This window comes from Asparagus officinalis, chromosome 8, assembly GCF_001876935.1.
Source record: "Asparagus officinalis chromosome 8, Aspof.V1, whole genome shotgun sequence".
NCBI classification, from domain to species: domain Eukaryota; kingdom Viridiplantae; phylum Streptophyta; class Magnoliopsida; order Asparagales; family Asparagaceae; genus Asparagus; species Asparagus officinalis.
In genome coordinates, this window is record NC_033801.1 from 86,678,974 (window position 1) to 86,704,799 (window position 25,826).

Genomic DNA, 25,826 nt, shown 5'->3' on the forward strand with positions numbered 1-25,826 from the left:
GTTGTTTAACAAGAAGCGTATTTTTGTGATCGGATATTTGAGGTCTTTTTATTTGATCAGTTTTCAAGTCTTTTTCTTTAATCAGGTTTTTTTTATTTCTTTTTATTTAATTGGGTAATTTTTAGGTGTTTTCATAATATCGAGTAATTTTATTTGATCTTATCTCTTTTGAAGAACCAAAAATAAAATTATTTAACACATAACTTTTAGGGTTAAAATAATTTTGGCCTTTCAACTTTTATTTCACGAAACATTTAATAGAGTTAAAAACGGATAAAGTTTTCATCTAACAAGGAGTATATGGACTAAGTTGAGAATAAAAAAAAAGTTGAAGGGACCAACTTGAGTATAAACCCCTAGTATAAGGACCAAGTAGGCCTTTTAGCCTATTTTCAAAGATTTAAGGAGCAAACTAACAAAAAACCGACTATTTTAACATAATATTTTAAATATAATAAATATAGAGTTATTATCAACATGCTTATTATATTATACTATATTATAGTTAATATAATATATTAGTAATATTTATTAAATAATATAAAAATATAATAAATAAAATATCTTATATAATAATATAATAACATATTAAATACCAATATTTAATATGTTAATAATGTATTATATAATAAATAAATAATAATAAAATATAAATAAACTAATAAAAATAATAAAAAGTTATTGATAATAAATAATAATATAATAATGATATAATAATATTCATAATATAATAATATTTATTAATATCATAAATACTAATATATTATTAAAGTACTATTAATAAAGACATATTTAAAACTATAATATATTATATAATATAATATAACTCATTAAAGTACAATATAATATTATAATACATTATATAATATTATATTGCATTACATTTAATACTTATAATACTAAATAATGTAAACTACATATTATATAACATTTTATTTACAATATATTTTATTATAATTAATATATAATATATAATAATATGTTTAATACTAATGTTATAATGGGTCAAACTAGTGTTGATCAAAAATACTTAACATAGTGTTTTGAAAACATTTAAGGGAAAAACACAACACCATGATGTTTTTTTATAAAAACACAACAAGAAAAACACCATGGTATCCAAACGAAACCTTAATGTATGAAAATATGCCTCTTGTTTTCTCAAGAATTTTTCATGATTAAGGTATTCATTATACTAAATAATCATTTTTCGGCAATCTAAAAAGCTATCTAGCATAATTATTTATTACACTTAATGATGAGAATCTAATTAAGTGCAACTAGAGATACAGCTTGCGATAAATATTCAATTTGGATTATGTTACTAATTCTGACAAGGTTAGTTCTTTGTATCAATCCATGATTGGTTGAAAATAAATTCTTTAATTGATATTAATACATACTCCTGATCAAGGTTATCGATAGCGGATAGCGTCGCGTAGCTGTGAGACATCGCTAAGGCTATTTGGGGTTGTTGCGACAAAATAGCAGTAAAAAACGCAAAATCAAATAGCGATCTAATTTAGATGTGTAAATACTAAAAAAAGATTAAAGAAAAATCTAGAAAATCTAAAAGTGCATATTTGATGATTTAAAGAGATCCTAAACATGCAATAGACATGTAATCGTCACATAATACCAAAGACGACTGGAGGAGAAATCAAAGAGTCATCATCTTCGAGAAGATGAGCTGAGCGGTGAGGACTATACCCTAGGAGGAGCTCATAGTGAAGGAGGTGAGAAGAAGTGCTGAGTTAGGTGCCAGAGGCTATGAGAGGCGGCGGGAGCACGTTAAAAATCGCGGGAGGCGGTGGAATGTAGTGGTTAAAGGTCGGGTTTAATTTAAAAAAAACCAAACCGCTTTTAAATACTAATAAAAAAGCGGATTTTACACGCAATCACCCACTATTTACTGTTAGGGCACGCTATTAGCCACTTTTGCGAATGGAAAGCGCATATTCCGCAATATGTCACCGTTATTGGGCAATAGCGTAGCAGGAAGGCACGCTAACGCTGTTAGCGCCGCTATTGCGGGGCTATTTACCGTTATTTATAACAGTGCTCCCGATTACCATTGGATCCACGTCACTCCCTTGATTTTTCCTTGATTTTACACATTAAATATTAATCTTCTAAGCATGTCCCAAGCAAGGTTTTAAATATCGGTTATGGGGTTATCGGACAGCCAAAATCCTTATCGGATAGTGAAAATCGGGGATATATCAGGGATAAGTAGTATTTACCGGAGTGATATACGGTATGATGTATATATAATATAATACCCCAAATTGTAATCTAACCATACTCCCCTCTTTCATTCTCTCAACCTTTACTAAATAACCAGAGAAAAAACCAACTGAATAGTGAATATTAGATGTTGCTACAACTTCAGAACTTGTGTTGAGGGCATGGTGTTGATGGGGAGTCCAAGTCGAACTGTCGAAGTCATAGTTAATGATGGCGTCGATGGAGAGAGCTCGACTTCGATGGAGAGCTCAGCGTCGGTCGACGTCATCAAGTCGATCAGTTAATAATAGCGTCGATGGAGAGAGCTCAGCGTCGGTCAAAGTCGTCAAGTCGATGAAGTTGATGTTGATGAGAGAGCGACGTCGAATGATCGAAGTCGATAGCGTTGAGGTTAGCGGAGTCCGAAGAGGAGCGGAGGCGATTGTCAAAGTCGACGGAGGCAAACGTCAAGGTAGATGGAGTTCAAAGAGGAACGGAGATCAGAGGATTAGGGTAGTGGGCAGAACTGCACAAATGAGGGGAGAGAACGGAGGATTACGGCTACAGAACCGGATTTAAGTTTTATTGTAAAAAACGGGTCAGGCGGGGTTTCAAGTTCACTCAAAAACTGTCCATTACCCAAAATCACAACCCAATAGTGTGGCCCGATAATTTTGATTTTTAGAACCGCTAATATCGGTCGATAATCACCTTTATCGCCGCATTATCACCGCTAAACCCTAAAAACGATAAGCGATTTACATTCTAACTTATCCTATCAGAAATCTTCCAAAATCGATAACTCGAGGATAATATCAGATTATCGGCCGATATTTAAAACCCTGGTCCCAGGCATATTAGGATTTCCATATTTGGTTGGTTTCAATGGACTTGAAGGAAACAAAGAGTAGCTTCTAAAGTATTGGCTAATTTGTACATTTCCATGTTTCCAATTACAACTAAAAAATATTATCGTGTTATAGTGCATTACACCAAATCGTAGTCGGCTTTGCACCGGTATTTACCCTTCCAGTAATGTAACTATAAATTCTGATATATGGCTAAAATCTAACATGCTCCACGCATGTTGGAATTTCCGTATTTGGTTGGTTTTTGTGGACCTTATGAAGGAAACAAAGGGTAGCTTGTAAAGTAGTGGCTAATTTGTACATTTTCCTTGTTCTCCGACTTATAAATTTTTGTCTTGTTATAGTGCATTATACTAAGTTATAGTCTGCATTTTTGTCATGTAGAGTGCATTTTCCATGTCCTCCGACATATAAATTTTTGTCCTGTTATAATGCATTATGCTAAATTATAGTAGTATTTATTCTTCTAGTAATGTAACTAAAATTATCATGTATGGCTAAAATATAATTTGTTAAAATGTCAAACTCTGTTTTATTTTATGAACAAAAGATTGATCGGCTCTAATTGAGAGGTTTGGACTTCAGATTAATATGTTTTGTTTTGTTATGTAATTATAGAGACACGGACAACACATTTCAACTTGGTATAATCTATGATGCACGGATACAGATACGGGACACGGATAAGGAATACGGCAAAATCCAGAAAAATAGGATACGGGGATACGGGGATACGGCAAGGATTTTTTTAAAATTATTATTATATATAGAAAAATTTATAATACCACTTAACACGAGGGACTAATTGGTAAGAAAACTGAAGACTTAACGGACTAATAAACAAATAGTGAAAGTATGAGGGTCTATTTGGTAATTAAAGACGAGTTAAGAGACCAATATGTAATTAACCCATCAGTAATCTATCCAACGGTTGGAATTAATCCAAATATCATCTAACGGTTGCGAGAGGCCCATCTGCCTTGTATATAAACTGCTTTCAGGGTTTAAGCGTTCCCTCGTCAGCCGCAACTCTCAAGCTCCCAAAATCCCTGGCGTCTCGAGAGAGAGAAAGAGAAAGAGAATCAAAGAGAGAGAGAGAGAGAGAGACGAAGAGAGAGAGAGAGAGAGAGACGAGATCAATGGACGAGGACGACGAGATCGATGGACGAGGACGACGAGATCTGAGAGAAGACAAGCGACGAGATCTGAGAGAAGACGAGCGACGAGATCTGAGAGAAGACAAGGACGAGTGGAGGCGGGACTCGGGTAAGTGAAAATATTAGGGTTTCGTTTTTGATTTGGGTTTCGGTTACAGGTTTTGTCTTTCAACAATTTTTTCTTTTTGTTCGACGGGACTCAGATCTAATCTTATGGTTTCTTTGGCAAAGGGATGTTATGATTTCGTATTACGAGCACGAGATCTGATCTCCGCGAGGACGAGCGATGCGTAGAGCCTATCCGAGGAGCACGAGAGCAGTAACGGGACGAGCAAGGGGTGGAGCACGAGATCTGATTTCGACGAGGGCGAGGACGGCGAGGACAAGCACGGGATCTGAGAGAAGAGATCGATGGATGAATTCGAGGACGAGCGGCGGGACTGAGGTAAGTGAACATTAGGGTTTTTGGCCTTTTGGGTCTGGGTTACGGGTTGTCTTACAGATCGTCTTCATTCAGCGTTTTTCTTTGTTCGGCGAATCCAAGCAGTAACCCGCCCCCTGTTTGACCGTGTCCCCCTCACTTGACCCGTTGACCTGTGTCGGACATGGATTGACCGTGTCCGACACGTCTTGCACGGGTATAATTAGCTCATGAGAGATGGGACCTATAAGTTAACGCTATTTGTTACGATTGGTTTAAATCTTCTGGCTGTTTAATATAATAGTAAAATCATTTGCTTAAATTACATTACCTAGTGCCACGTAGTTATTGATTCTTTATCATAAACCTTTTCATATTTTATTGAATTGAATTTCATAATTCCTAGTTTCCTACAAATGCTATCTCTAATGCTGGATAAAATTTCAGAATCAAATATGCTTACAGAATTAAAATCATAGTTATTAATATTACATAAAAGGTGAGTCCCATTTTTATCAAACTAATAGTGATATTAAATCTGAAGTAATGTACAACCCACAATTGCATTTGAAACCGCAGTTTGACCATCCCCTTCACCTGACTGACCTTTCTATTTGCAGTTAGTTACTTTAGCTTTCCCACCTTTGCACCTTGACCAATTATTTAGAAACGTACAGAGCATATTACGAACTATGACAACTTAAATAGCAAGGAATTTGGCCTATAGTTAAACAGGATCAGATTACGCCAATTAAGTTTCAGCTTGTTATTTTTTAGCTCTCCTTATACAGAAGTATTCTCCTGCATGTTGATTCTTCAACATACCCTCACAGGATTCTACCAAGTACGAGGCTACAAGCAAATATTCATCTTGAAACTAGAAAATGTAATACCTGTTTCAGCCAGCACTCCTGATGTTTGTGCTCATAAATATCTGGTGAATAGCACCCATATTCCGATGGGCAGTACACCCAAATGTTGCACTTCTTTTCCCCTGGCTTTGCATTTTTTGCCTGATCTAAGCAAGCTTGGCAACAATCAGCAGCACTTTCTTTATGGTGGGTGAGCCCCCATCTAACAGCAGCACCATCATAATCAGTATGAAGCTCAGCATGACATTCGGGAGGCATAGGTCGACCTGGAATTATCTCTTCCATGTCTGTGAAAGAGAAGAAAACCCAAAAAGAAGTATCAATTAAATTGCACTCCAAAAGTTGTCATCAATAAATTATGCAACTTGGAATAGTAGATCATGATAACTGTGCAGCAAGAACTTTTCAAATGCTAAACCATTAAACCACATGTAGACTATATCCGCCTATAAAGAAATCTAGCAATTTCTCATGGTTAATGCTTGTGAATTAAAATTTACAGAAGAAAACATTGATCAGTAGAAATATACCAAGTTCCTTTGTGTTCTCAGGTTTGTCATCAATTTCTGTGTTATTGACATTAGCTGGCATCCAAAATCCAATTTCTTCCAATAGCTTGAGCCAATCAAACTCTAATGCTCTTCTTAGCATTTCTGGAAACAAGCAAATTAGTGATCAACAATTGAAAATTGTGATCCAAAATTCAGGGATCACTAATATACAAGAGTAAAAAATACATATGACAACAATCTACCAGCTTGTTGAACAGGGTTGTTTGCATCTGATGTCAAATTTTCAAGTGTATTACTGCCTTTAATCTCTTCAAGTTTTTGGATGCGCCACTGCTCCACTGCTCCTGTTCCGAGAAAGTGCACGTGTAAACATTATGGAGTGTTTCACACTAAAAATAGAAAGCATGATTTTGAAATAATATGTTTTATGGTATTAAAAGGTCACAATTTACAATACCTTCTATGAGCATTGAGTTATAAGAATTTACCTCAAACTTGCCAGAAAAGATAAAATGCATCGTTATATCCTGTTTTAGTAGCTATTATTGAATTCAGTCTCAAGAATAAGTACAAATATTCTAAGTATTAAAGTTATCATGAATTGATAGTATTTATAAAATATCTAAATAATTAATAACAATATAGCCTACGTTATGCTTTACGTTTTTTTGCGTTTTTTTTCCTTAACCCTTAACAGGAGGTCAAGCGTTACATAACCAATTTTCGTCATTTTCAACATTGATGAGTTCTAAGAATTTACCTCAAACTTGCCAGAAAAGATAAAATGCTTTGTTATATCCTGTTTTAGTAGCTATTATTGAATTCAGTGTCAGAATAAGCACAAATATACTTCTGTTCTGTCTCTTGATTAATAGCAGTGTCACCAGTTTCATGGCAAAGTAGAAAGCAAAAGTTCAACAATCAAAAGGAGAGGAAGTATCAGTTGTCTGAAGCTTATACTGCGGGTCTTTCCAGAAACTAAAACCTCATTTGATGAGTTAACCTACACATTTCCTATCTTTTTTAACTGAAGAAACATATAACCAGTGTACATGCTCCAATCTTCCTGCAAAACAAGTGATGCAATCTTGTTCTATATCCTAGACTGCATTAACTAAACTCTGTGAAGTAGAACAAAAGCTATGGGTATAACAGAGATATTATTGCTCTGCCAAAAAGCAACATCACATATAAGCATTTATGACAAATTAGGATTTTGGAATGAACTAATATTAGACAATAAGCCCAGAACTGATTGAGAGTAATATGTCCATAAAAATATGAGTAGTTATGCACGGAAATGAACTTCAATTATATTGGCAAAAAACAAGAGGGGGAAATTAATGTGCGATGAAGTAGTTGATAACAGGCTAGAAATCCCACTAGAAAAATTAAACTTTTTAATGGCTATCAAATAAAATTTCCCACAACATAGACAACATTAATGACAAAAATATTAAGGGAAACAGAAGAATTGGGAAATACAAATGTTTGAGAAGAGAAGAAAACGAGAGGAATCAAGAGATCTATGAGAAGACATTAAATATAAGAGAAAAGGATAAGCACCATGAATAAGTGCAGATGACCTATAAATTCAACATTAGTTTCCTTCAAAAGGAAAACACAACCTTTTTTTTCAAAGACAGAAAAGGAGAGCATGATTTATTCCCTCATCTTTCCATCTAATGCATCCGTTTTGATGTCCGGAAAACCATATGAATTAACCCCTAATTTAGCCAAAGCTTAACCAAAATAAAAAATAACAAGACAACAATGGAAATGCACACTACTTATAAAATGTAACAATACCAAACTTGAGCATTAAAACAAACCAAGATGGTGTCCACAAAAGCTATGTAATCTTACGCTACCAATTAATTTGAATGAAAATTTATGTCAGATATATGCCCAACAATGCTTGTATGGATGGGAATGTTGGATAATTAAGAAATAACATGTGCAGAAATGAATCTAGCAAAAATGAGAATGTTACAATTGACATGAAGATATACACTAAGAGACGGCAAAACAAATAAGTGCATTTGAAAGAATTTAGAGCTTACTCCTATTGATATAAATGAAGGGGAGTTGACTAAGATGGTTTAGCCCATGTATATTGGAGGTCATTAAATTATCAATTGGGAGAAGTGATAAGATTATAATTAATTGAACGAAGAGGACTAGAGTTGGGCTAAGAGAACTTGGTTGGAAGTAATGAAGGATATGATAGTTGTCAACTTAATGAAGTGGCCCTTCACAGAAAGAGAAGACTAGGATTCATATAGATGACCCTGAAATTTTCAATACCCATGTAATATATCTAATTTAAATGGAAAATAGAACAGGAGTATAGGAGACGTTTTGCCAGTTATAGCACTTTTTGTTCGGGTAACTCAAAAAAACTCCCCCTAAGGTTTGCTAAGGTGACAGAAAAAATACCCCTGGGTTTTTAAAATAACACTTTCTCTCCCTTGCTTAAAATTTAAATCTATTGTTAATAAATCAAGACTTTAATGGAAAAATAATAATAACTCTATTCATTTCTAAATGTAAGCCCTTTCTGCTTCCACCCAACAATTCCATGTGTGATTTACCTTCAAAGCCACTGACCACCAAAATTGTGGAATTTCAAGTGTTTTGAGTGGCCCATTAATCTCATTTCTTAAATGGTTGAGTCTAACCAGAGCTCTACTAAAGCCAGAAATAAAAAAGAGAGTGTAACAATGTTATTGTAGCTCAGATCCAAAGTTCTCAGCTTTTCATCAGCTTCGCAATGTGTGTGTGTGTGGGGCGGGGGGGGGGTCAGGGGGGGGGGGGGATTATACTAGAAAGGCTGAGTAGACTAGGTCAAGCTGATGATGTTATTCATTTCAGCATCACAAGAGACCTAGCATGAGCAAAAGGGAGAGGAGAACATGTGAAATAAATGAAAGAGATAAAATTCCATTTGTGTTGGATTCTTGCGAGTTGCGATAAAGAACTTGTGAGCAGAAGTGAGCAATGGGAAGGAAGTAAAAAAGTTGACGCTCAAGACCCACTGAAAGAAGGCTTAGTTTTTCAACTTACATAAGGCAGTCTAGGACTTCATCTTTGAGCGAATCGTGAGCTCATGAAAGGAAAATTATTGGAATTTTGACCAAGCGTTAGCTGTGGGATGGAATTGAGGCTTACAGGAACAACAAAACAACCAGCTGTTTCTTCCTTTCAATGAAGAAATTTGCTCGTCTCTTGGTTAGAAATAGAGAAGGGTAATTGTTTTCATTAAAGAGGCAAATGATAATCATGTGAGTCACTGAATCTTAGTGAATGAAAAATCTCAATGGAGGGGAGAAAGTGTTACTTCAGAAAGCTCTGGAGGATTTTCTGCCACTTTTGCAAACCATAGGGAATTTGCTGAAATTTACTCTTTTTGTTATGATTTATGTTGCTACTGATCAAAATATAGGGTGTACAAGATGTATTTGCATACTATTTTCACCATCAGTCATTAAATCCTATCTAGATCTCTTTTTGAGAGGTCAGCCATTGGCTGCTAAGACGATGAAACGAATAAATAGGCATAATCTTTGACTCAGGTTTGGCTGATATACATGGGACAAATATCAGCTACGTTCCATTGTCTTTAAGTGAGAAAAAAGGTTTCAGCAAATGATTTAAACCATATATCCAATTTCCAAGCCAAAATATAAGTCTTTTAAGCCCAAGCATCCCAAGCTTATTTCTTCTCTGTTCTAAACAAGCTGCCAACATCCGTCATTCATTCACAAAAGTACAGGAAAATATTCCAGGTCATGAATTGATTTGAAAACCCAAAAGTCACCCTTTTCTTTTTTTAATTAATCTATTTATTTGTCAGTTGATGCCTGATCTTAACTAAGTAAATGTGATGTGAGATTCACTTTCTTTTATTTTAAACGGTATCTTTACTCAAAACTGAAAAAAAGGAAAGATTTTTTTTTCCTTTTCTTCTTTTAGCTTTATGCACAAACCCACCCACCCACCCAAAAAAAAATTCATGGGGAACTGTAGTTATACGACTCTGATTGAAGACTACGAACAAGGTCCAGCTCCATATCAGAAAATATAGTAGTTTTAGCTCCATGATGAAAGCTGAATTACTAAAGTTTAGAGTAACATTTTTCAAATTTCTTATTGTAATTGCATTGCATAAATGGAGATTATCCATAGGTACCTTCACATGCATGTTAAATTTTTATCAAAGTGATGTCTAGGACTCTTATTATAACCACCCTTAAAGTTATCAATACTTACATTTCAATGAAATATATAGTGTGTCTGACATAATGCTCAATACTAACCTCATAATTCCAGCATATTGCTGGATACAATCCGATATGAAATACCTCCACCCGATATGAACATGATATCCAATATTTAAACCCTTGTTTAATATAAACAATAAAAGTATACAGATGAAGTTGAATAACAGCTAGGAGATGAATCAGCCAGTGTCCTCGTACAACTTGAAGGGATATGTGGAGTGAAAATATATATATAAGGCATGGGTATGAAATTATTCTGCTGAAACGTACACTTTGTGCACAAAGTGCTAAAGTGTAAACCTCACATCAAAATCACCTAAAATATCTCAGTGACAGTTCAAGTGCACCAAAGCAAGCCATAGCTAGCTTCTAAGACACTGGATGGACCATTAAGCTACCTTTTAAAAGTATGGTTGAGAACTGACAGAACAGTGTCACATCTGCAAGTTAAAGTATAAGTGGACGAAATATCTTTACACCCAGATTGGCCCAAGCGAACAAGACTGCATGCTGCTCAAAATATCCTGTACACGACATTCCTTCCACCTGCCATGACTTTATGCAACTGCAGCCACCTCGATAACTATTTCCATGGCCTCTGAAACATAATGGTTTTAGATACAAAATTTGGGAATGGTGTATACATGATCCCTGAGATATCATATGTGGAAAAATACACCCATAAGAGAACTAAAATGAAATTAGGAATGGAGAATTAAACACATATTTGTTTGTGAAGCACGAATATTTGACCAAAGATGAATTTTAGATATGTTAAAAAACGTCTTCATGTTTTTGGTTATAGGAAAGGTGTATCACTATATTCTGTAAGTTCTGGTATGTATCATTGGATGTAAAGCTTTATATAGTCGTCTATCTGTTACAAATAATTTGAATTATACCTTAAATCATGGACTACATATTATTGCCATGATTCATGCGATTTATGGGAGTGATTTTCATATCTTGCATGTTTTAGTAAATGAATTAGGATGGTTCAAAGAACACTTGCATTCTATTAGTTGGAATTTATCCAGAAAAGCAAGCATAATGATTAAGTATTAACAAGCATGTAACAACATGAAAAAAGAATCAACATAATGATTAAGTAACAACAAGGATGCAACAACATGATAAAGGAACCAACAAGTACTAAGCTTTTAACATAGAAGCAAGAAAGAATTTCAAAGCAAAATTTTCATTTTTCATCAAACAAACATCAATGCAAGCTCCAATATCACTAATCAAACAGCTATTATAGGAGAAAAATACAGACAAAAAAACCCAAAATTAGAAACAAATCAAACAAAGCACTATTCAAAATAGCAACCACCAACCTCGATGTTCCGTCTCATTTAGCCCTCTCAGCCTCCCCAAAATCTCACTGCCCATCTCTTGCTTAACAGAATCTGACAGCTCCCATCTCCTCTTCTCCCTAGTCAACTCCTCCTTTAACCTCTCCACCTTTAAATGAACCAAAATACCCAAAAAATAAACATATATAGAAAAAATTTGTTAAACAAACATAAGGGTTGATTGCACTTTGATACCCTAAGCTTCAACGAATTTTACTTTTGATGCCCTGAAGTTTAACTTCACCAAAAAAATATCCAATAATTTCATTTTAACTTCAATACCTTCCATTATATCACACTTTAGAATTCCTTTTAAGACGCATTACATGATTATCCCATATAATATTTGGATTTTTATGCCTAGACTGACAAAAATTGGCCCCCAATCCTTCCTTTCTCCTGCCCCTATTCAACCTAAATCCTTTAAATTAAAAGCATTAATCCATTTCTTCACTTCTTCCAAACACCAATGACACAATTTTGACATAAAACTGCAGCAAAATAAGCCCTCTTAAAGAATAGAGAAGACAAAATTATGAAACCCCTCTTAAACAATAGATAAAATGAAATTATGAAAGGTAATCTAAAGGGCAAATTACACTTAAGTACCCTAAGGTTTGCTAAAGTTGGATGAAAATACCCTAACTTTTATACCTGTTCAAATAAATACCCTAAGCTTCTCAAACGTATCAGCCCTAAAAAGGGTGACAGTGTTAGTTTAGCTGTTAAATGACATTAAAGCCCCGCAATAAATTCAGCAACCCACTGTAAGCTCCCATCAAAGATTAAAATCCCCCTTTCTTATAATTTCACCAACATCCCCCAAATTGCAAGCTTCCAAGGGTAAATTTGGATTTTGAGTGAATTTGAACTCAAATTGACGATTAGGAACTTGAACATTTTTTTTTTTTTTTTTGCAAGGTGGCATGGATCTGGGTTTGGCACCGACCTAATTTACCCCCTGTGGGTGTAAATTTTTATTTCATTGTTAAATAATTGGGTTTTTACATGATGATTTTATGGGTTATAAATTGAATAATGTACACACGGTTTTGTGCTTTGTGATGCTACTTAGGTAAAAGTGAACAGATTTTGGTGTTCGGAGATGTTTTTTTCCTGAATTCTTTACACAGTGCGTTGGGGGCTGTGGTTTTTTTCTGAATTCTCTACTTTGTATCCGACCTGCTCTTTCTCACCTAGCAACTTACTATTGACAAATTCAGCTTAGTGATGTTTTGTGATGCTTGCTTTCATGGTTGTTTGCAAAGAGATTGAAGAGAAATAATGGAAAATATGAGTTAGTCAAATTAGGGAAGAAAATATGGTTAAGAGAGGATGATGACATAAGATGCAAATTTGATAAATTTTAGGGGTAGAGGACAACATCATACTAACACGTCCTAGCTAAAAGGGAATATTCCTAGCATATTCTAATAGTAACATAACAGAGTGCATCAATGTGACACTTTTGAGAAGCTTAGGGTATTTATTTGAACGGGCATGAAAGTCAGGGTATTTTCGTGCAACTTTAGCAAACCTAAGGGTATTTAAGTGTAATTCACCCTAATCAAAAAGTTAGAAATGGTTAAACTTTGGGGTATTTTTGGGCAAATTTAAACTTCATGATATCTAAATTAGGAATCCACCAACTTTTGTAGTGATCAAATTGCAATTAACCCAGGCCATAAAAAAAAGTGATCAATTTAGATGCACTTACCAAATTCGCCAACTCCACAGGCTCGGCCTCGCCTCCTCGATTCTCCTAATCTGATCTTTAGTATACTTAACAGCTGCCACAGCAAAAATGAAACCATCAAAAACAACAAATTAACGCTCAACAAACCAAACCCTAAACCAAGTAAAGATCAAATAAAGGAAACCTGGAAATGGGGCAGGTCGATTGACAGCAGAGATGTAGAGAGATCTAAAGACAAATATAGCAATAATGAGATTCAGAGAACAAACAGCAATGGTGATCTTCTTGTAAGAGAAGAATCCTCCTCCTCCTCCTCTCGATATTCTCCTCCCCGATTCTTCTCCCACCAAGATCGCCCTCGCCATTTCTTGGTCCTCATGTTGTCATCTCCTCTCGAATTCGAGCGGATTGGAGGCGGAGGAGAGTACCGGGCGGTGACGTGATCGCAGTGATCGTTGAGTTGGGGTTTACTTTACTCTCTCTCGTCTTTCCCTCAGTTATCGGGTGAGTAAATGACAACAAAGGACAGTGAAGGGGATACAGGTGACGGTGGTAGGGCTGGCTCCCCCATCTGCAATGGCATTGTGACATCTGTACTAATGTCTTGTTTAGATGTACACGTCCTCAATAAAATTCCATATCAGTCCCCCAAAACTTCGAAATCGATCTTAGGTCCGTCGAATCCTAAGAATACTTGCAAATTGGTCCCTCAAATTAACTGACATTGGATTTGATCGAAATGGATCTTAGGTCCGTCGAATCCTAAGAATACTTGCAAATTGGTCCCTCAAATTAACTGCTTGTTAGATTTGAAAGGAATTTTATGTATGTCAGTTCTAACATCTTGAGAGAAACTTCTAGTTATACCCACCAATGAAGTTTAACCAATATGTTTCTTAACTGGTCTTAAATCCCTAAACCATCTAGCTAAAAATCCAAAACTTATAGACATTATCTTCTTCAACAGGCAAAAGTTCTCCTCAATTTGAGCCCCCCTTACAATGGTTTCTCAGCTTTCCCTATGGTAATTTTGAGTTTTCCCAAACATTTTATATCATGTCATAAAATTGAATACACAAATGCGAACACGACTGGGCCAGCAAAATACTTATCAAGACAAAGGAAAACACCTCATAGCTACTCTTAAGGTCGTTCTTGTTAAAGTATATGAAAATACTAGTGTATATTAAATCTTAGTTTAGTCTCACATCGACTATGTGTAGAATAGTAGTCCTTTATGCATCTATATATTTGGGCCTGGAGCCTGATGGAAAAAGTGTGAGATTTTTCCAGTATTCTGAGTTTAACATGGTATCAGAGCCTTGTTGATCTTAGTCTAATTAATCTCACGAGCCCCACGAGGGATTTTTCCCCCCTTTCCTCTTTCATGATTTCAAAAATCACCCACAAGGGATTTTGTCCCTAAGTAAACTCATGGGATTTGTTTCCCTTTTCTCACTAGTGATTTCATAAATCATGAAATTAGCATGATTGCAACATGCTTCCAACCAAATCTGATTTAATCAGATCTGATCTGCAAACTCGTAGGCATTCAAGCCTCCTTCAAATTTAGGCATCGAAGCATCCTTAAATCTCGGTATTAACGTACACGAAATATAGGCATTAACACCTTATCAAATTCAAATTTCAACATTAACACTGTCATGACAGCACCTAAAAATACATATCATCAACAAATTGATGTCAAACTTGAGGAAGCGAACTATCATGTATGGGCGTTTACTCTCAAGTTTCACCTCTTGAGTAGAGTTCTTTCGGGACATGTAGGTGGATCTTCTGTACCTCCGGTCAAACCTACAAGCATCACTGATGATGCGTACAATGAAGCTCTTCAAGCTTGGACCACGGAAGAACATAAGGCAATGGCCATTCTCATTCACTCAATTACACCAACCATTCGGCTGCAAACTGGTTAATTGCACTTCCGCTAAATATTTATGGATGCACCTCCAGGGTTTCTACACCCAATAGGATGATGCACATGAATATCGTCTACTTCAAGAAGTCACTTTAGCACAAAAAGGTGAAAGATTCATTCATGAATTTTATGGTTATATGCTTGATTTGTGGCAGCAACTTGGAGCTCTTGAACCTACCATAATTGACATAGAATCAGTCAAAAGTTTCAATTCATATCGAGACCAACAACATCTATTTCAATTTCTCATGCGACTTCATACCGAATATGAATCTCTTCCTGGACAACTGGTTCATTGTGTACCATGTCTCACACTGGATAATGTTGTTGCTGAGCTTCTTGCCAAGGAGAAGAGACTTCACTCTTTATCTCAACAACCATCTCAAAGTTCTATTTTTGCAGCTACCAAGCAATTTTTATCAGCCATCAAATTCCACTCCATAGAGTTCACAGCCAAAATGGTGCCACTTTTACAAAACAAAAACTCATTCCACTGAAGATTGTCAAGTAATTGCTTCAAAAATTGTTAAGGAAACCCATACTGGACATTCATAGCAACACTATCCCAATGATTCCCCACAGGCTGTGGTTGCTGACTTCTCATCATCTAGCTCCAAATCAGAAGCTCCAACTAATCATCATGCCCGTTTGCATCAATTTCAAGAACTATTTTACTCTTTGAATATTACTTGTAGTTCTTCTGAAATATCTACTTTTGCCAGACCCTCTGGTAAATCTACTTCAATATGGATTTTGGATTATGGTGCAACTCATCACTTAACTGTTGATTCATCACATTTAATCTCTAAACTCTCCTATATCACCATCAACTACAGTTCGTACTGCTGATGCCATACCATTATCTATTACATGTAGCGGACGTCTTAATTTACCTCCTTCATTTTATGTCCTAAATGTGCTACATGTTCCTAAGGTTGTTTTGAATATTTTATTTGTGTCTGAATTACTGCCATGAACTATGTTGTCTCATTCAGTTCCACATCTTGTTTAGTATAGATCTTCACATAAGGAAACATATTAGGATAGGTCATAAAAGATATGGTCTCTATATTATGGATTGACTTGTTCTTCCAAAGCCCTCTTGCAGCTATTCGCCTTACCAGCATACCTCTTCTATGTGTGATATCTGGCATTATTGGCTTGGTCATCTTTCACTTCCTCAACTTCATTATTTGTCAACTATTGGTGCACTAGGAGCATTTTCTACTAAATCTCTTACTCCATGTGTGACCTGCAAGTTCACAAAATACTTGGATTAAAATACTTGGATTTACTTTTTTCTAGTAGTAATCATATTTCATCTGCACCTCTTGAACTCATACATTCCAACGTTTGGGGCCCTACCCCCATTTCTCAAAAGGTTGTAATCATTATTATGTTGGTTTTATGAATGATTACTCTCGCTATACTTGGATTTATCTGATGTCTAATAAATCTAATGTTTTCTCAAAATATAAAGAAAATACACAAATCGTAGACACTCAGCTTTCTCAAAAAAATTCGCTCAAATTCATGGGGGGGGTACATTTCAAACGAGTTTCAAAAAATTCATATCTCTCAAGGAACTTTATCTCAATCATATTGTCCTTACACTCATCATCAAAATGGTGTAGCTGAGAGAAGTCATCGTCATATCCTTAAAACAACACGACCGCTCCTTCTATTTAATTTTGTTGCAGTTGAATTTTGGGGAGAAGCAATTCTTACGAGTGTCTATTTAATTAACATCACATCCTTATCTGTTTTAAATGGTCTTATCTCATTTCAAAAACTTTATGAAAACAACCTGATTATTCGTCACTTCGCATTTTTGTTTGTACCTGTTTTGTTCATCTCTTTCACTCATGAACGCGCAAAACTCACTTCATAGTCAGTTGTATGTGTTCTTCTCAGGTGTAGTGCTAGTCACAAATGTTATCGTTGTTATGATCCTAAAGCTCAAAGGCTGCGTATTGCTTATCATGTTACCATCTACGAGCATCTCCCATATTATGCCCTACCAATTACCACTTCCAGCATCTACATCAGAGTCTCTCATTTTCCTTGATCTTGATCCATGTGATCCTCCACCAACCAGCTCACATGATACTATCAATCTTTATCCTCCACCTCAGCATAATATTGTCGCTCCTCATCCTCTATTTTAAGAAGTTGATGTCCCTACTACAGATACTATCACTCTTTATGCTGATATTCAACCTATATTTGAGGATCCTCCCCTGTGATGTTCCACAAGGGATCATCATCCTCCTGATAGATTGAACCGTTTTACTTCCCTTTTACCCTCCATTCAGACTTTTCTTACAACAACGTCAAGTTTACAGGAACCATAATCCTACCATGATGTTGTAAAATTACCTGAATGGAAACATGCAATGTACGAAGAACGACAAGCTCTTCATAAAACACAAACTTTGGAGCTCACTGTTTTACCTCCAGGTAAGCGAGCAATTGGCTATAAATGGGTCTACAGATCAAACCCCATGCTAATGGTACTGTTGAGGGATACAAAGCCTACCTTGTAGCTTACTCCTTTATGCAACACTATAGCATTGATTATGATGAGATGTTTGCTCCTATGGCCCGGATGACTACTGTTCGTACACTTCTTGTAGTCCCTACAATTCATAATTAGCAAAATTTCCAAATGGATATCAAGAACGCTTTCAATCATGGTGACATTTTTTAGGATATTTACATGCTTCTGCCAAATGGTCTTCTACATCAACCTGGACAAGTTTGTCATCTTCATCGGACACTTTATGGTCCAAAGCAGACTTCTCATGCTTGGTTTGCTCGATTTACCTCCGATTTCAAGGTACCAGATTTATTACTTGGTCTAATGATCCAACTATGTTCATGCACACCTCGGGGACTAACATTCTTCTATATGTCGACGACATGATTCTCACCGGTCCCTTGAAATCTCATAGTTAGCATGTCAAATAATTTTTGAATCAGCAATTTGAGCTGAAGGATCTTGGACATCTTCGATATTTTTTTGGGGCTTGAGATTGATCGCTCGCTACAGGGATATATTCTCTCACAAAAGTGATTTCTTACAAATGTTTTAGATCGCTCTAGGATGACAGATACTAAGACTGTACCTACACCTCTTGAGCTTAATGTTAAGCTTTGTTCAACTAATGGTGACCCTCTATCTAATCCTTCCCGCTACCATCAACTGGTAGAGAGTCTAGTCTACCTCACCATTAGTCGACCTAATATTGCCTATATAGTACATATCATCTGTCAATTTATCTTAACTCCTCATACAGATCGATGTTGCTATATGTTGTAAAATAACCAAGTGTTAATCTCTCATGGGAAGCCGATGCATGTCCTACTCCAAACTTAATCAGATTGCTCCTGCACCCAACAACTCGAGTCATTCCTACGATCGATTCCATAAGCCGACAACTTATATGGCCGACTCGAAAAGCTATACTTGTCGATTTGTTCTCCAGGTCGAGCCCTTAAGACTCCACACTCGCCCGCTATTTTAGTTACAACTTGCATAATCGACTACCCTCGCCTTAAATACGGAGTCATCATTGCTCTAGCTCTCATAGTCTTCATGACTCATTAAACCCAGTTAGCACCAAACAGCTGATGTCGCCCTCGCACTAATTGCTTGGATGACTCATCCTCGCATGCGGCCGACACCTATAAAGACACTTGCCAAGTTAGCTACATGTCTGGACTCAGCCACAATTACCTTCATGCCCTTCCGATCTACAATAAAGGGAGCTGCATTGCATGAGGTAACTTCTTCTGCTTTCAGATAACTCTGAATAATTCCTCTCACTATTTTCTCTTATATTTTCCCACTTAAGTTCAAATGCTGACTTGATCGTACAAGTGGAGAACCTAACTCTGGCCTCTCATGATTTCTTCATGTGTGGGGAAGAACCGTAATCTACAGAGCCAGTCATCTGAAGGAGTTTGAGGACTCTCTCTACTTTAATCCACAAAATAAACTCCTTGTTTGATAGCTAACATTAATAGTTTGATGCCCACTGTATGGCCTATCATACTTCTTCATACAAGATATCTGGTTTTGACCATCCTGGTCGAACTTTTGACCCACTCCCTGAAGAATCGTGTGATGGCTATGTCACTCAGGCCCAGTTAGAAGAATCTATGCAGATGATATCTCAGTCTCTCTAGCAACAATTTGCTGGTCTTACTAACGAGCTCCTCAGCCAAATTCCTCCCCAACAACCCTCATCATCATTCATTCCTCTACTTCCAGTGGGTCAGCCATTTGTTACCCCTTAGCCTAGGCATGCAGCCCAGGATAGACATCAAGAAGACTATGCCGAACACTTCTCTCTCCCGCCTTGCCAGCAAACTTATTTTGCGGCTCCTCCTTGACAGCATCAGTAGTATATGGAAGTAATAGGAGAGAGCTCTAGCTATGGTCATGATGGCCAAGAGCATCCCATAGGGATGGCATCACGTGGCCCTCGGCTCCCTGATACCGCTCTAGGCCCCTCGACCACTAATTTTACGTCTGGTTATGACCGGACCTTTCAGCCAATCACTGAAGCCATTAGAGGGAACACTCCCCTCACCAACAGTATTATGAATGCCACCTGTGACAAATTCAAGATGTCTCACATGAAGAAATATAAAGGTGAAGGAGATCCAACCAAGCATGCTTAGACTTATTATAATATAACGACCATGCTATAGGCATCAGTGCCGATCATTTGTAGATGTTTCCACATCACTTCAACGGGAAGCACCAAGTTATGGTGAAACTCCTTGCCAAAGAAGCCCATTAACAATTTTGAGCAGCTCAACTAGAAATTTGTGCATTACTTCCTAGCCGACACTAAGACGAAGATACCTCTACATGTCTTGCTCAGATGAGACAAAAATTTGGAGAAAGCCTCGGGGATTACTTTAAGAGGTTTTAGGCCAAAAGACTAGAAGTCGATGACCCTGGCAGCATGGTTTCCATGTCCACTGTCATGACCATATTAGAAAGCAACGAGTTGGCTGATGTGCTCACTAAGAAGTGAGTCACCACTTATGAGCAGTGGATGGCCAAGGCGCACATATACATGGATGTGAAAGATGACCGGGCCTACAGGAAGGTGGCTAGGGTAGTGTAAGACCCCGTTGATTTTGATAATTCATATATGTGAATATTAGTGAAACGCAATATTTAATATATGATCATATATGTGAATATTAGTGAAACGCAATATTTAATATATGATAAAATATCTTCATGGCATGGTTGTACATGAAAACTAGTCGCAATATTTAATATATGATAAAATATCTTCATGGCATGGTTGTACATGAAAACTAGTGTTTTGAGTTTCTGAGGATGTGGATATGCCTCAGGTATGAGGTTGAGTTGCAAATTTGCAAATCGTGTGTAACAGAAATCGAAGAATATAGTTTTTAGTCCATGAGTCGACCCATGATAAGTCATGAGTCGACTCATCAGGTTGAGTCGACCCATGACTATCATGAGTCGACTCACGACATCGAGTCCTGTTGCCATTTAGTTTCTGCTGAGTCGACTCATGAATTATGAGTCGACCCATGACCCATGAGTCGACCCATAATATACCATGAGTCGACTCATCGTGGATTTTTGGCTTTTCTCAGTTCGGGTCTGTTGGGTTTCGGGTCGGGTTCTATCTACTCATATATATTTCCCTCCACCCGAAAACACTCTTTTTCATTAGCAAACCCTAGAGAAACCCTAGCCTCCTCTCCCCCTCTAAACCCTAGCTCGTGTTTGGGTATTCTTGGGCGATTTTTGGAGATTTTCAGCAACTCTTTGTGGATTGCAGCGAAGGGGATTGTTCATCATCACATCTGAGGCGAGTAACATCTCGCCCAATCCTTCTCCCATGTTTTGAAGAGTTTACAACTATTTTCCATAAGTTTTATTGAGCCTAAGACTTATTTTCAAGTATAAATCAACATCTTTGTTAGGGTTAATGCTAGAAATCATGTGTTTCAGATTTTAAATCCCCACCAACAAGTTTTTGATGAAAACCCAGATCTGGAATTTTATTTAAAGAATAAAAATATGAGTTTTATATTGATTAAATGCTTTCTTTCATGTATAGGAGTTAAATGTTAGATTTAACCTACAAGAAATCGTTTCTCATGATAAATATGTTTTTCTCACTGTATCATAGTCGAGAATCGATGGCTATAGAAGTGTAGATCAGTAAATGGAAGTGTGGATCGAGTTGAACGAGTTACAGTTGTGAGAAATGCTTTGTTCAGCCCGTGAGTCGACTCTGGCTATAGAAGTGTAGATCAGTAATGGAAGTGTGGATCAAGTTGAACGAGTTACAGTTGTGAGAAATGCTTTGTTCAGCCCGTGAGTCGACTCACGACTCATCATGAGTCGACTCATCAGGTTGAGTCGACCCATGACTGTCATGAGTCGACTCACGAAGTCTAGTTGTGCTGCCTTTTTGATTCTGCTGAGTCGACTCGTCAGTATACGAGTCGACCCATAAGTCATGAGTCGACTCATAATTGAGCACAAGTCGACTCATCGCAGTATTTGCTTACTGTTTCGTTTGTGCTTCTGTTTAAATCACCTGCTGGGTGTATATAAGTATATATATATATATATATATTTTACATATTCAAGGGTACTGTCTATCACGTTTGAACTTGAGGAGTGCCTTGTTTATTGAGTATTTAATTGCAGTGATTATGATTTCACCTGTACATGTAAGATGACATTTCGGACACAAGCTTAAGTCAGTATAGCAGGGTACGTATGGGAATAAGACATGCATACCTTCTTATACGCAGTCCTCGTGTTGGACTATAATCCATAAAAGTCCTCGTGTTGGACTATAATCCATTAAAGTCCTCGCGTTGGACTATAATCCATTACTGTCATGTTTTAGACTTTTGCTAAACCTTGAGCATGTTACTAAATCAAGTTTGGGTACACGACATATTGTATGAGGCTAGGACATAATAGCTACTTAGGCTGGACATGTCACCCATTGTAGCTTTGACAGATTTACATTTTATTGGTAGAGATAGGTTTGTATTCATTTCTTTATTTTTGCCTGTGACAAATCTCGGGTTTAATATTTAGGGATTTACAATTTGAGATACAAGGTATATACATGAGGGTTTCCTTGTTTAGATTATTTCGCTCGACGTACCTACGCTCGTGTTGTATTTCCCTAAGTACTAAAACCCATTAATGTTTGTGTAAATGATTTATATTATTATGTATTAACTGTATTTTCATATACAACGAGCCCTATCCCTTGGGGTTGGTTGTGATGTTGCTCGCTAGCGCTTTGACGCTCGTTGTCCCTCCCCCTTTCAGGTAACGAGCCAGGAGCCCGGAGAGCCGCAGGTTGAGGGCGACCCTTACTAGTGTCTATTATCCTCTTTTTAGATGTATTTATTTTTGTACTCTACTTGAGACATTTTAGACTTGAGAAGTTTATGTTCTAGAGTTATAAAGGCTGTGTGCCTTATTTCCTGTATCAGACATTATGTACTTTGAGACATGTTGAGGTCTCCAGATCTTTATTATTCATTTCAGACTTTGACTATGTACTTTAGCCTATTTGATTGATGAGATGTATAATTTGAGTCCTATCATTTCATCAAGCATTTGTTGTAAAATCTTTTACTTGCTTTGTACTACACCTGTTGTTGATCCCACTAGAGAGATAGTAATTGTGATGGTGAAACATGTTATTGCACGGTGTGGTGCATGGCAGGTTTGACATTTCTGGTTTCACCTCAGACTGCAGCCTTGTGTGAACCCAGGGGCGTCACAGGTAGTTGAAGCAAAAGCTTCAGTAGCAGCAGCAATGACAAAACCAACCCCAGAACCAATAACAAAGGCCAGCCCCTCTCTAAGAGAGGAGGTGGCAAAGGATTCTCCCAAAGCTGACCCTAGACTAAGTAGGACCGACATAAGGGATCAGAGAAAGGAGACCACCAAGAAGCCGGCCCTTGCGGACCTCAACACTTCTCTTGCAAAAGCCCTCTGCCTAGTCCAGAAAGAGGGATTCCTCAATTCCACTTCTCCTTGCATAAAGTCAAATCCTCGATCTTGAGACACCAAGCTATATTGTCAGTACTATCGAAATCACTATCATCATACCAATGATTGACGAGTTCTCCAGAGAGATATTGAGGATTTGATACATAGAGGATTCTTGAAGAAGCTTGTCTCTCAACTGGATAGGAGACAACTCGCTTTTAGGAGACCCAACAGGAGGTCTCGTTCCAGATCTCATCCCTAGCAGTTGCCCGACACCCGGCCTGTGGAGACCAGCAATAGAGGCATCGTCAACACTATCAGCGGTGGACCTACGGCGGGAGGAATTTCTAACAACACTCATAAGAAGTATGCCAGACGAGAGTTGTTGGTCAACTTATACGACAAGAAGCCGAGGATAGATTAGTCCATCTCTTTTAGCAATTTCTAACTTGAAAGGCATTAAAACACCTCATGACGACCCTCTTATAATCTCGGCCAAAATCGATGTCTTCTAGGCCAAGAGGATCTTGGTTGACATAAGGAGTTTGACTGATATCTTATTCATTGATGCCTTTAATCATATGGACATTGATAAATCTAAGTTGCGGCTTTGTTAGGGGCCTCTCATTGGATTTACAGGACATTTGCTCCTGCTAGAAGGAATAATTACTCTCCCCTTAATAGTTAGTGAATATCCTTATCAGTCCACTATACAGACTTAGTTTTCTAGTGATGAACCTCAAGTCGGCCTACAATGCTATTTTGGGAAGAACTGTCCTTAATAACTTGTAGGCAGTCTCATCCACTTACTACCAGATGGTGAAGTTCTTGACTCCCGAAGGAGTCAAAATTACTAGAATCAACCAACAAGAGGCTAGATTCTACTATATGCTCTCAATAAAAGGAAAAGGAGTACTAGATACCCTGCCAATCGAAAAGGCACATCTCCAAATGGAGAAAGACTTGGAGCAGGAGCGGAAGACTGTTAGATCTCATGTTTTGATAATGATTTACAAACCCCATTATTGGTGTTAATTTCTTGTTAAGTGATATTACGCAGGAAGTATTTATCAAGCAATGTAGTGTCATCATTGGAGGACAGATGGATTTTGCGCCATAATGATGATATCCATGGAGGTGGAGGCAAGTTGATGAAGAAGCCCTAAATAGCTCAAAGACCGACTCATGCAAATATCAAATAAAGAAGAGCTTTCAAGTATATATTCAAGAAGAGCTTCATCAACCAATCTTAGCAAATATCGACACTTAAGTATTGTTTTCAATTGTAAGCGATATTTGCATTTTTTTACTTCGCTCTAGATCATAATGTAGGCAAGAATTAAAGTAGATAACTCTTGAAGCAAATTGGGAATCAAACACGCACATTCATATTTTTAATGGTTTTTGTAAAATGATAAAATTTAACAAATACTAAGTGCCATTTTAGAAAATCTTTCTCTAATATATCTATTTTCATATAATTTTTCCAAGTTTTACTATTTTTGAAGTTAATTTAATATTTTAAATTAAATTTACAAAATCAGTTATTCTGGAAAAATCAGGGTATCAAAATATCAGTTCATCAGTCGACCGAAAAAGATTATTAGTCGACTGCCCAGTATGAAATTTTTAGCATATGATTTTACAGGGTTATTAGTTGATGATACTGTCTCATCAGTTAGTCGACCGTATATCATCACCAGTCGACCGATAGCTCATTTTGGTTTTCTAGTTTTCTTAACGGTCAACTGACTAGTTGAGCGATTTTTACCATCAGTCAACTGATCGCCCCGTCAATAGTAACAACTAGTTTTTCAGACTTCCTAATTTTATGGGATTTGGTTGATTTCTTGGTTTTTCCTTGGACTTTGGGTTATAAGTTGAGAAACTATATATAGTCCTATGGTTTTCATTTATGAAAATCAAGAAAACTAAGAAAAACAAGAGAAATACTTGAGTTTTGTTTTTAAGACTTAAAGCTTAAACTTTCATTCTTTCTCGAGTCCTAAATTGTTTCAGTTTTCACTTTCACATCCCACAAATCTCTGAGCTTCAATTGTTCATCTCTTGATCCTTGTCATAGGATTGTTGTAAGAGAGATCCTTTTCTTTCTTCTTGTATTTCGTAGAGAGCTTGATCTCAAGGAGATATTGTATGGAGTGTTCGATCTCGGGGAGATCATTGTGAAGAAGTTTTGGTTTCCAAACCGGGTTGTGTAGTGAATTACCATCGGGAGTAGTGGTCGGGGATGTAGGTCGAGAGGACCGAACCTCATGAACATATCGGCGTCTCATTTAGCTAATTATCTCTAACTCACTTTTTAATTATTGCCTAATTTCTTTATTTGTGACTAAAATTACATTGAATTTTTATTAGTTGCACATTATTATTTGATTACCCTATTCACGACCCCTCTAGGATAATTTCAACGACCCCAATCAACAAACTTCATGAGATACCA

At 36.9% G+C, this 25,826-nt stretch overlaps 1 protein-coding gene across 1 annotated transcript in view; it reads right to left on the minus strand.

Annotated features, from left to right (window-relative positions):
* Positions 1-13,676, minus strand: part of LOC109851481 — a 23,418-nt gene extending 9,742 nt beyond the window's left edge. Inside the window, exons 1-6 of the mRNA XM_020421625.1 lie at positions 13,576-13,676; positions 13,413-13,485; positions 11,678-11,804; positions 6,300-6,401; positions 6,076-6,198; positions 5,567-5,832 (exon numbers count right to left, since the gene is read on the minus strand). Of these exons, the coding sequence (XP_020277214.1) occupies positions 5,567-5,832; positions 6,076-6,198; positions 6,300-6,401; positions 11,678-11,732 (546 nt within the window). The 5' untranslated portion in view covers positions 11,733-11,804; positions 13,413-13,485; positions 13,576-13,676. The remainder of the gene's footprint in view (positions 1-5,566; positions 5,833-6,075; positions 6,199-6,299; positions 6,402-11,677; positions 11,805-13,412; positions 13,486-13,575) is intronic.